At 40.8% G+C, this 12253-nt stretch overlaps 1 protein-coding gene across 1 annotated transcript; it reads right to left on the bottom strand.

Moving 5' to 3' along the window:
- Positions 1 to 2951: 2951 nt before the first annotated feature.
- zmpste24 (zinc metallopeptidase, STE24 homolog) lies at positions 2952 to 10925 on the bottom strand. Its single transcript, XM_017476799.3, has 10 exons — positions 10505 to 10925; positions 9535 to 9681; positions 9217 to 9303; positions 8920 to 9036; positions 8456 to 8608; positions 6446 to 6587; positions 5903 to 6084; positions 5442 to 5546; positions 4975 to 5118; positions 2952 to 4301 (listed from the first exon to the last, which is right to left on the bottom strand). Exons 1-10 carry the CDS (start codon positions 10610 to 10612, stop codon positions 4074 to 4076), a joined length of 1413 nt encoding a protein of 470 aa, XP_017332288.1. The 5' UTR covers positions 10613 to 10925; the 3' UTR covers positions 2952 to 4073.
- Positions 10926 to 12253: the final 1328 nt, after the last annotated feature.

The raw sequence follows: 12253 nt of genomic DNA on the forward strand, positions 1-12253 counted from the left end.
CATGATGATCCTTTTATCCCAGTTAGGGTGAGGCAGGATGGGAAGGGATGGGACACCAGTCTGTCACAGGGCACTATGCACACGGACCCTGGAGCTGTGAGGTGGCAATGATACCCACTGTACCACCATGCTGCTTCTGGCTGTAATAGTTTTTTATAATATATCAATCTACCTTCTAAATAACAAAATCACATTACCATGCAGCCAATCCTGTCAAGCTGCCTCGTATGTACACACACACACACACACACACACACAGAGCTGTGTCACCATTCACGATCAAATACAGCTCAGATCTTGAATAGAGGATGAATTTTAATTCAATTGAACTGCAAGAGTAACATTGCCTACATAAAATAAATAAATAAAGCAAACCCAGCAGAATATATGCTCATATCTATAAATATGTGAGTCGGCTCAAAGATCTAACTGGTTTGCAAATGACACACATGGTTTCCTGGAAAGGACCATACACAGCACAGATATTTATTCAGTTCAATTCGATTCGATTTTATTTGTATAGCGCTTTTAACAATGGACGTTGTCTCAAAGCAGCTTTACAGAAACATATAAACACAGGATAGAGATTTTAAGCGTGGGAATTTATCCCTATTGAGCGAGCCGGTGGTGACGGTGGTGAGGAAAAACTCCCTAAGATGATATGAGTAAGAAACCTTGAGAGGAACCAGACTCAGAGATTGTTAGGTATGTCCCATAAATGGATAAGACAGTGTATTAGTTGCATTAAAAAAAAAGTCATGGAAAGCTTGAGTAAACTAATATGTTTTCAGCCTGGACTTAAACACACCTGACGCCTGATATTGATGCACTTGTGCAGACCAAAAGATGCCAAGTTTCAGGAGCATAGTAGTCTAGACATGACTAACTCCTTTAACATGCTGTTAGTCAACAGCTTCACTACAAAAGAGTCTGGTTTGGTGGAATCCTATTGTTCATGCAATGCCATCAATTTTAAAGTGCATTACTATATTTTTCAGTTCCAAACACCTGTGACTTAAAGATTTTTTATTTTTATTTTTTTTGCATTTGTACAAACAATGTAACCAGTTATGATGCACACATGTAAATGATAATCAGAAACAAACTGCAGGTTTGTCTTAAGAGATCTGATGTTGTTTGTGATATGCTTTGTAAAAAGGATATTTCATTAAATGTGAAGCTTTTCCTAATGTACTTGTACTTCTTTGCATGAAAACAAAGGGAAAAACATGGACTTATTGTTATTTATAGGTAATTATGCTATGATTTTACTGGCCCGGCCCACTTGACATCTAATTAGGCTGTATGTGGCCCCTGAACTAAAATGAGTTCGACACCCCTGATCTATAGTATCAAAAGCTGCACTAAGGTCAAATAACACAAGCAGGGAGACACAACTCTGATCAGAGGTCAGTAGTAGGCCATTTACTACTTTAACAAACGCTGTGTCTGTGCTATGATGAGGTCTAAATCCTGACTGATACATTTCATGAATGTTATTCCTATGCAAGTACGAGCATAGCTGCTGTGCTACAACCTTTTCTAAGATCTTGGAGATGAAGGGGAGGTTTGATATAGGTCTTATGGCAGGACAGTTGATAGGGGTCGAGGTCAGTTTTTTAAATCAGGGGTTTAATAACCGCTAGTTTAAATGATTTAGGTACATATCCTGTGCTAAGGGAAGAATTGATTAATTTTAGAAGGGGTTTGATTACTTCCGGAATAATCTGTTTGAAGAAACATGTAGGTAAGGGATCTAATATACAAGTTGATGATTTTGATGAAGAAATTAATTAAATTAGTTCAGTCTCTCTAAGGGGAGTCAAACCTTCTAATCATCGATCTGATATTGCTGTATTATTATCCAGAGGGTTAGTTATAAAAACTGTCTGGTTTTAAATGAATAGTCTGAATTTCATTATATAATGACTGTGCATGTTTCTGTGGTGGATTTATTCCTAGTTCATTTTGCTACTGTGCTGAAAAGAAATCTAGGATTGTTGTTTTTGTTATCTTCTATTAAGATGGAGAGATAGACCGATCTAGCAGCGCCGATACAGAGATTTTCTATAGTTCTCTCCTTCCGTGCTGTTTGAAATGCTACCAATTTAGGTCGACGCGATCTACGTTCTAATTGTTCAGTTGTCTGCTTTAAGGTGCGTGTGTGATCGTTCTACCAGGGTGCTAGCTTTTTCTGACTAATTATTTTCCTTTTAAGTGGAGCTACCTTTATCTAGCATGTAACAGAACTTTGACTCTAAGCATTCAGTCGCCTGATCCAAAGTTCTTTGGGATCAGACGGTGATCCAATTATAGTTGATAATTCTGGGAGGTTATTGATGAAACTCTGTGCAGTAGCTGATGTGAATGTACGTTTGACACGGTAGCGTGGCAGGGTGCGATTATGATGATCAGTACGCAATTTAAATGTGACGAGGTAACGATCTGATATAGCCTCAGACTGCGGAAGTGTAACTATACAGATGCATCTCAAAAAACTCGAATATTGTGGAAAATATTCCATATAAAACTTCAGGCTGCTGTTGGTGGTGTGGAGAAGGTTTTCTTGGTAAACTTGGTAATTTACCATAAACGTAATACCGACTGAGCATTGTTGGAACGTCACAGGCACAGTGAGTATTGTTTCTGACCACGTACATCCCTATTACCAATCTCATATCGGCTATGTCCAGCACTTCCATGGTCTCCCTAGTCACCAAATCTGAATCCAATAGAGCGCTTTAAGGCTTGTGGTATGTAATCATATCAAAACGGACCAGAACCTTGCAGATTCCAATCCACAAAGAGCTGAGGTTTCTCCAAGAGTAAAACCGGTCCTACCCAGTATTAGTTTGGTGTGTTGGACACTTTGGCTCTAGGGTTCACACAGAAAATGTGTAGAACAGTTCATTTCAGTAGAACTAATAACAGCAGGAAGACACCATGGCAAATTTGCTGAGTGAAGATTTTTTTATTCATGAGACTGTACGTTCACAAACATCACATCAAACACGGCAAACGATGATTTCCAAAGCGAGCTTTGCTTACAGGGTGGCCAAATCTGAAATCGCTTTGACATAGGGAAAACACAATACATAGTGCACTATATAGAGTATATACGGAACTCCTGAGATGCGCAAATCAATTGTTATCTTAATCCTGTGCTTAATCCTCGATTATGGCTTCGTCCCACTCTTCTAATCCTTTCTGATTTCTTTATCCCGACACGTTCTGTTCTTTACGTGGGGAAGGAGTGGATTCTTAATTCTAGCATGCAAACCTTAATCCACTGCAATGAAAGCCTTTTCTCAAGGCGGTGTCTGTGACGTGACACCGAAATACATTTAGAAACTATGGCTGGTTGAGGACAAGCAACGAGGCGTCCCTGTAAAGTTAACGCTTTGGGTTTCATCTAATGAAGACATGAAGGAGGAAAAAAAAAAAAAAAAAAAGGGATTGGATAAGGTCATCGCCCCCCCCGTCACATACACTCCTGCACAGTCAGCCATACACTAGAGGCACTCAAAATAAAAAGAAACTAAACTGTAAAAAAAAAATTCAACAGATTTCTACTACTACTACTGTCAACAGTTCTTAAATGTAGTTTTTTTTTTTTTAAGTTGCCCTGAATTTAAAAGAAAAAAAAAAGAAAAAAAAATCAACACTGGAATTTACACATATGGTCAAGATCATTTGGTTTCTAAAAGAAAAAAAGCAAATGACCCAGATTACTCTAGTGAAATAATTTTTTACAAGAACCAGGCCAGGCATTATTGTAAGGTGGTGTTCCTCATTGCTGACAAGGTTAAATGAGGTGTTTTACCTCATGCTGTCTCTCTCCTGGACAAAATCAAGGAAAATATAATGAATGTTTGGATGTAAACAAGTCCAATTAAAGGCAAGTAATTAAAACAGGTACAAAATTTGTGAAACAAACCCTCAAAATTAAGGGAATACAAGACAAATATTAAGAGAGAGAGAATTTTTTCCTTTCTTCAGACAGCCACAAGTGACCACCTGAGGCCCTTCCTGTGAGGGGCGGATGGTGAATGTGGCGCCCCCTGGTGGAACTGTCAGTCTTGCTTCTTCGTGTCCTTGATGGCCCTGAGTCGCTCCAGCAGTGGAGGGTGGGAATAGTGCCACATTGAGAAGAGCCAATCGGCCACGGGAAAGCCCAGGTTGTCTTTGTTTAGCTTGATGAGAGCCGAGCAGAGCTCAGTCGATCGGCCCATGGCTCGTGCGAACGCGTCTGCCTGGAACTCGAACCTGCGACTCAGCACAGTCAGGCAGAACGTCAGGAGCTGGAGAAGTGAAATATAATTGAGGAGCAGGGAAAGAGTGAAAACTTATGTCCGGTTATTCAGTCTGAAGGTGCTCAACTGTCCTGCACAGCTCACAGCTCTCAGTATTTCATACAAAAATGATAATTACACTGCCCCCCCCCCCCCCCCCCCCCCCGTTTATATAGACATTCTGAGGACAAGGAAGTACAACAATTTCATGAAAAGGGTTTGACACGAATACACACCGATACTGATTTTAAGGAGGACTTTTATTAAAATGAAAAACAACAACATCATAATACACAATAAGCTACTAATAAATACGTAAGAAATAAAACGTGCGCTTTTATAAGAAAATAACTGGATGATAACGTGGTATTACTTGACGTGGCCTGACATTAACAGCATGGCTACAAATGTTTTATTCCTTTTATACCACAAATATCCGTGAATTATTACAGTTATTTTGTTATTGCTGAACGACGAGTCGTGCGTTGGAGGTTATTCGAAATAGCCTGACGTACATAAATGTGGTTCTTCTATATACAGCGCACACGATCATAAACCACACAATTTTACCGACCAATTAATACACTGATTGTGGCCCAATCACAAAAATGCTCAGACACATTCGGTGCACACACACACACACACACACACACAGTAGACAGAACAGAACGAATCACTATACCTCGTTGTAGGGGGAAAAGATGAACTGGAAGATAATCAGCAGCCCAATGAGAGTCGGCTGGTTGTCGTGGAAGCCGAAGGCCATGAAGAGCTCTTGCCGTCCAATCAGAACGGCGAACAGGAAAAAGCAGAGGAACGAATTCACCTGTGGAGGGAAACGGAGAAATAAACTCCAGACGGAAGATGGTTTATTCAGGATATACTCGAACTAGTTCCAAGGCTCAGTCTGTGTCTTGAATGCTAACGTTTCTTTGTCTAGCTGCTAAAAGGGAAATGAAGCATTAGAATAACTTAGCCAGATGTTTGCAAGGGAGGATGTGATCAGTGAACGTTATTGTACGAGTTTGCATCGTTATTATTACTTAGCATGAATTATTTTCACCATTCCAACCACAGGGTGGACTGAAGAAGAGACGCGAGCTCAGTTCAACACTAGTTTAAAATCTCTGAACGTAATGGCTAGCTCACCTGGCTAATAATGATGTGCTTCACCGTGTGGCCCAGTTTCCAGTGTCCCAATTCGTGGCCGAGAACCGCCAGAACCTCTGGGTTACTGCAGCCTTGCTTCTTGTGCTAGAAAGTTTCAAAATAAAAATAAAAAATCACCTTTTTATGGAGTTTAATGTAGTATCATGCTTCTATAGAAATAACCAGCTATTTTAACTTAAATCATAGCATAATAAACAGTAGATCATACAGCCAGCCATTGACTTATCCAACACCAACTGGCCCTGTGTGGCAAAAGTAATTGCCCACTTACTTACTCGAGCAACCAGAAGCTGCTGGTATAGTAAATGAATCCAGTCATAGAAAAGCCCTCCTGACCAATCAGATCCAAGGATTCAACAGTGCTACGGTACAAATTATTCAATTTATTCTTAATCGGTTAATCAGACCGGGATCTGTTAAATCAGTTCATGGGTAGTGACCTTAGGTTGGAGCTTGGTCTCGTCTCCCGTCTCCTCGTTCTTGTCCGGTTCACTGGCGGACTCTCCGTCGTTTTTCTTGTTCAGAGGCGAGTAATCTTCCAGCAGCGTGTCGAACAGCACAATGCGCTTGTTCTTGAAGAAACCGTAGAAGTAAGCGTTGCTGTGCGAGGATCTTTTAGAGCCTGGGAAGTGATGGTGGAAGACAAAATGGGACACGGTATCCAAAGATATCCAAATTTAAGAGCATTAAAAATTTTTAAAAAATTAAAATAAACTGCCTAAAGGAAATGCTGGATCATGTTTTATATAAGATGATGATTTAATAAACAAATAAACAAACAAAAGTTCTCATATAGGCAAAGACGATAACTGCATAATACAACACTAAATACTAAATAGTAACACGTCACGTTTTGTCTAAAATCTAACCGTCGTTGAGTAAAAACGCAGAGTGCTGATCGGTCCCAAACAACAAGTTTTCCACTGTACGTTTTAATATTCATGGCTGCGTAACGATTTCACAGTTCCAACGTGTTCTAGTACCTTCTACGACATAGATCTTGGTGAGCGGGAAGTCGATGGACTTGGCCATGCTTTCGATGTCGGTCTTCAGTTCTCCTTCTGGCAGCGGGGTGAACTTATCAAACAGCGGGGCGATGTAGTCGGCGTAGATGGTGACCAGAACCTGCACGTTGTAGAGGGAGGAGGAGGAGGAGGAGGGGGAAAAAATGACTGTCTGATCAGCATGTGTGTTTTAAGGCTGTTTTCACATGTTTAGTTTTTTCAACTGCCAAAACATGTTTACGTGCAATCCTGTGACGAGCGGACACTTTTATAAAGCTCCACCGTCACAGTGAACCTTTTCATAAAAGCAACGAAAGATATCTGGTGCTTTCTGGGGGATGAATAGTGAAAAGTGTGTGTGTGTGTGGGGGGGGTGGATGAAAAAAAAAACCCCCAACAACAATTATTCTTGTTATTAAGCAAATATAGGGAGATTTATGGCGTGTTGAGTTGGAAGTGGCTTCGTTTACTTCGTTTAATTAATCGGTATTTGGTGATATTCTAATTAGTAGAGTGTGTAAACACAGAGTCGTGTAAACACCACACTCCGCCCAAAAGTTTGCATACCCCTTGTAGAATCTGATAAATCCTAATACTTAAGACCTTTTTTTCCGCTAAATAAGATAGTTATTATGATGTCTCCCAGAAGACAAAATACTAACAATTTACACCGATCATCCTGTTCAAAAATTTACCCTCCCCCGGTTCTTAATGCATCATGTTGCCTTCATGAGCATCAGTGACAAAAAAAAAAAAAAAAAACAGTCGTGGATCATCCAGGTAACAACACAGTATTATGAATAAAGCATGTGTAAACTTTTGAACGGGGTAATTTTTTTTATAAATTCAGCCATTATCTTGTCTTGACTATATGTAAACATCTGTTGTGTAAGTGAAATAGCTTATTCAGGACAGGACTAAATAAAAAAAAATAATAATAATAATAACATGGGATTTTTATGATCCGTCTTAGGATCTTAGGCATGCTTACATCAACCACGTATACAGGAATATTCCAGTTCCTGTACGCATATAAACGTCGTATTCCGAATTCGGCTGCAACCCGAATACAGACCTTACACGCAATTTGATGTGCATGTAAACGTAGCCAGTAATCCACTACCGCAATAGTAAAGAATAATCAATTAAATTCATGATAGGACAGTGGTGGCTCAGCGTTTAAGGTTCTGATTTCAGATTCTGATAAAACCACGATCTGAACTTTCAGCAATACTCTTAGTCATTTTATGCCTTCGGAGCCTAGGCTAGTCGGCGAACTAACTAGCCTAGCATGCTCGCTAAATCAGATTTATGATGATCAATAATGTAGATGAAACAAAGACTGGTGTCACTCTGGTGATGAGGAGCTCGTTTGCTTTTGTTGTAGCTTTTAGAGGCAGAAAATCACAAGATCTTGAGCTGCTAGTTTGACTTGACGGTATGTTCTCACAGTCAAAGTGGAACATCACACTGAGCGCCGGTGAACGTCCGGGGGGGGGGGGGACAAAAAAGAGAGACATTTATATTTAGTTATATTGCAATGAAAAATATCATTTCAATTCAACATTTATTAACACAACTCTGCTCCCCATCTGTGACTTCTACAGGAAGCCAAAAAAAAAAGTGCTTGACGTTATTTGGCGCTTTTCGGACAGGTTTTGGAAGCTGCGCTGTAAGCCAAAAAAAGGTTTTGGAACCCGACTATGTTCGGGCCACCTTGTAGACACTTACTGTAGACCAAAAATAAATAATAAATAAAAAAGGGGAGTGAAAGCAGCCTTACTCATCTTCTGCTCAGCTCAGTTGTAAGTTGCTTTGGATTTTTGGGGGGGGGATGGGGAATTTTAATTTTTTTTTAAATGAATAAATGGAAAATAAAACGCAAACAAACGCCAACGATTCATTGAAATCACCTCAAGTAACCCCATTCAGCACAAATAACTGGGTTTAATTCTATCTGTTTCCACAATAATCATGACGGCCACTAACCAGAGAGACGACGAGTGTGAAGAGCCAAGCGTAGATGAAGAAATAATCTCCGCCGATCTTTATGATGTAGAGGAGCAGAGAGGTGACGGGCAGCAGAATGCACTGAGTCACCGCAAACTTCTTCAGAGCATCTTTCAGGAAGAAGCCTAACGTCTGAGGAGAAACAACAATGTAAAATAATGTGTTTATAGTCTACAGCTAATGTAAGAATTGCATAACTAACTTTAAATGCAACTAAAAAACAGATCAAATGCATGAAATGTTGCTCTTTTTAATGAATAAATAAGGTATCTGTTGGAATATTTCTGTGGTATAAAAGCAATAAAACATCACATTTTGCTCCATACTTCCAGCCTTTTTTTTCCCTCCATTAATCATCGCACTGTAAAGCGTTCACCCCCGTCTGGTAATTCAAGCCTGTAGAACCAGAGTAATCGAATAAACGTTCTGATATTTTTCCTCACCTGCTGGTTAAAGCCATGCTTCTCCTCGATGACGAACGTGCTGTAGAGACTCCACGGCAGTCCCATGATGGCACTGAACAGCGTTGCCAGCATCAGGAAAACCAACGACTGGGAGATCTGCAGCAGCCATTACATTACAAGTGCATAGGTTATATGTATATATATGAAAATAAAATAATAAAAAGCCCAATTTCACTACACTAGTGCTCAGGATTTGAGAGGGAAGTTTATTTCTAGATTTCACCGACGATTTGATCGATGCTATTATAAAGTGAAATCTGATGAGCTCAGACGCACCTCGTACTCCGGGCCGAGGCCGAAGTGACCGGTCAGGCTTCCCGAGATCTTCCAGAGGAATGGGATGCCTCCAAACAGCAGGATGAGCTGGAGAGGAAAAAACAACATAACCCATCCGAATCAAAACCTGCTCCTGATAGTGAACATATTCTACCTGCTCTATCACAGTCCTCAGATCAGACCACACGTTCCCCTGCTCTAGTACACCTCATTCAACGCATAAAGAAGTGAATAATAAACTGGATTAAGTGTTCTGTAGCAGGAAACATCCAGAACATTATTCTCAAAACCGTTATTCTCAAAACCGCTCGCACTCACCGTTCCCTCGGTCTCGGAGTAAAGTCCGGACCAGAACCCGAAGTTGCTCTTGTCCAGCTGGTAGAGGCGCGACTTCTCGAACGTCTCAGCGTCCATAATCTTCCCCAGCTCAGTGGGCACATGCGTGGCGGAGCTGTAGATCTTCCTCTGAGACAGTGAAACATAAATGTGAGCTATACACAGCTGAAAGAGTACTGCAGAATCACAACAATCTGTAAAAATGCAGTTATGGCATTTGTTCTACAAGCAGTGACCTGCAAAACAAGTGGGATCAACAAGATCCCAGACACATTAGTGGAACGATATGATATGGAAATGGACGGGGAGGGAGCCTGGAGCCTAGTTCAGGGATCTCAGGGCATGAGAGGGGAAATCCTGGACGGGGTGCCAACACATCGAAGGTCACAATCGCACACACGTCGGACAATTTGAAATGCCAATCAGCCTACAACACATTTAGTCTTTAGACTGGAGCACGGAGAGAACATGCAACTCCACGTACAGAGGGCGGAGGAACAGTTCAAACCCCCAACCCTTTAGATCCAAGGCAAACATGCTACCACTAGCTGTTACATAGTAACCCATAACAGGAACTAACCTGATTCGTGGATGTTCTACAACATTAAATATAATATAAATGGATAAAAAAAAAAAATATGATGAAGCGATGAACACTGTAAATAAATTTTACATTCTGTCATTGACAAATTGCCATGGTACAAGAGGAATAGCACAGCTGGATGTGCTGTTTTAGGCAAATAATCAACTTCAGAGTGGAAACCAGAGGATATTTCCACTCTTTATATCCGGAACTAAAGGGTTATAGTTATAATATTACATAATGCAAAAAAAAAAAATCTTCACACAAATTAAAGGACATAACAAGCTCTACGTGTATTTAAATATGATCCCACCCCCCGCCATTTTATATGAGAGTCCATGCTTTAATAACACAGATAGATAAGTTTACCTGTCTGTGAGAGAGGTAGGCCTCCCAAAGATAAACCGTCCATGAGAACACCAGGACGGCGTGAAATATTTTATCCTCAGGAGGCAGGTCGAGGATTTCTTTCAACATTTTTCCCCCCACCGTTTATTATTATTAGTTTTTGTATCAGTGACACAGCTAGACGGTGATATAGCGTTACCGCGGCTAGTCAAGGAAACGGTAGCTAGCTCTGCCTCGCTAAGTGAAGCTATAACCTTTGTCAGCTCCAGTGACTGCACCGCTCCACTCAGCAGCACTTACAAGTGGAAACACTTATGAAAAATGTAATTAAAGTGATTTTCTTAAAGGTCCTGAAATTCACGGACAATATCAAGTCATGCTCGTGTTGCTATTTCCCAGTTCCATTCATATGAAATGTAGTGAGCAACACAAGAATTGCGTTCGGGTGGAAACAAGAACACGTGGTTTGTTTGTTTTTTTGTTCCGCTTTCTCTTCTGTAGATTTGATGATTTGATGATGATGATGATGATGATGATAATAATAATAATAATAATAATAATAATAATAATAATAATAATAATAATAATGTTTATACGTTTGTCTAACCCAGATTCATACATCAAACTGTAGAAAGCTTTCTTTCCCGCACCATCTTTTTTTTTTTTCTTCTAAATTCCTCTACTACCTACCAGTTACCAATTAGGTATAGTTCTTCCCATCCTTTTCTTCACTGCATTTTATACAATGGACAACCATAAGATGACATGTTCAACAGTATCTACTACCCTACATGTAACGCATCCGCCATCAGGTGTAAATTTGAATTAATTAATAATATATATCCATCCATCCATCATCTATACCGCTTACTCCTTTTCAGGGAGAAACCTGGAGCCTCTCCCAGGGAGCATGGGGCACAAGGTGGGGTACACCCTGGATAGGGTGCCAATCCATCGCAAGGCACAATCACATGCACATTCACACACCCATTCATGCACTACAGACACTTTGGACACACCAATCAGCCTACCATCTTTGGACTCAGGGAGAAAACCGGAGTACCCGGAGGAAACCCCGGCAGCACGGGGAGAACATGCAAAGTCGGCACACACAGGGCCACGGTGGGAATCGAACCCCGGATCCTGGAGGTGTGAGGCGAACGTGCTAACCACTAAGGCACCATGCACCCCTTAATTAATAATAATAATAATAATTACGAGGCTTTATTAGTCACATATACATTACAGCACAGTGAAATTCTTTTTTCTTCACATATCCCAGCATGTTAGGAGTGCCCCTGGAGCAGAGAGGGTGACAGTTTGAACCCCCGACCTTCCAGTCAGTAACACAGAGCCTTAACTGTCAAGCCACCACTGCCCCCCTGACTTAAGTCTGGTATGTCCCCATATCTCCATTTACACTATTTGGCCAAACGTTTGTAGACACATGAACATCACACCCATATGTGCTTTTTGAACATCCCATTCCAGATTTATTCCCCTTTTCCTGCTATAATAACCTGCACTCTTCTGGGAAGGGTTTCTACTAGATTTTAGATCATGGCTGTGGGGATTCGTATTCATTCAGTCACGAGAGCATTACTGAGGCCAGGTAGCATCATTCCAGTTCATCCCAAAGGTGTTCAGTGGGGTTGAGGTCAGGGCTCTGTGCAGGACACTCGAGTTCTTCACCCCAAACTTGACAAACCATGTCTTCATGGAGCTCACTTTGTGTACAGGGGTATTGTCATGCTGGAACAGGTTTGGGCC

This window comes from Ictalurus punctatus, chromosome 9, assembly GCF_001660625.3.
Source record: "Ictalurus punctatus breed USDA103 chromosome 9, Coco_2.0, whole genome shotgun sequence".
Classification (NCBI taxonomy): domain Eukaryota; kingdom Metazoa; phylum Chordata; class Actinopteri; order Siluriformes; family Ictaluridae; genus Ictalurus; species Ictalurus punctatus.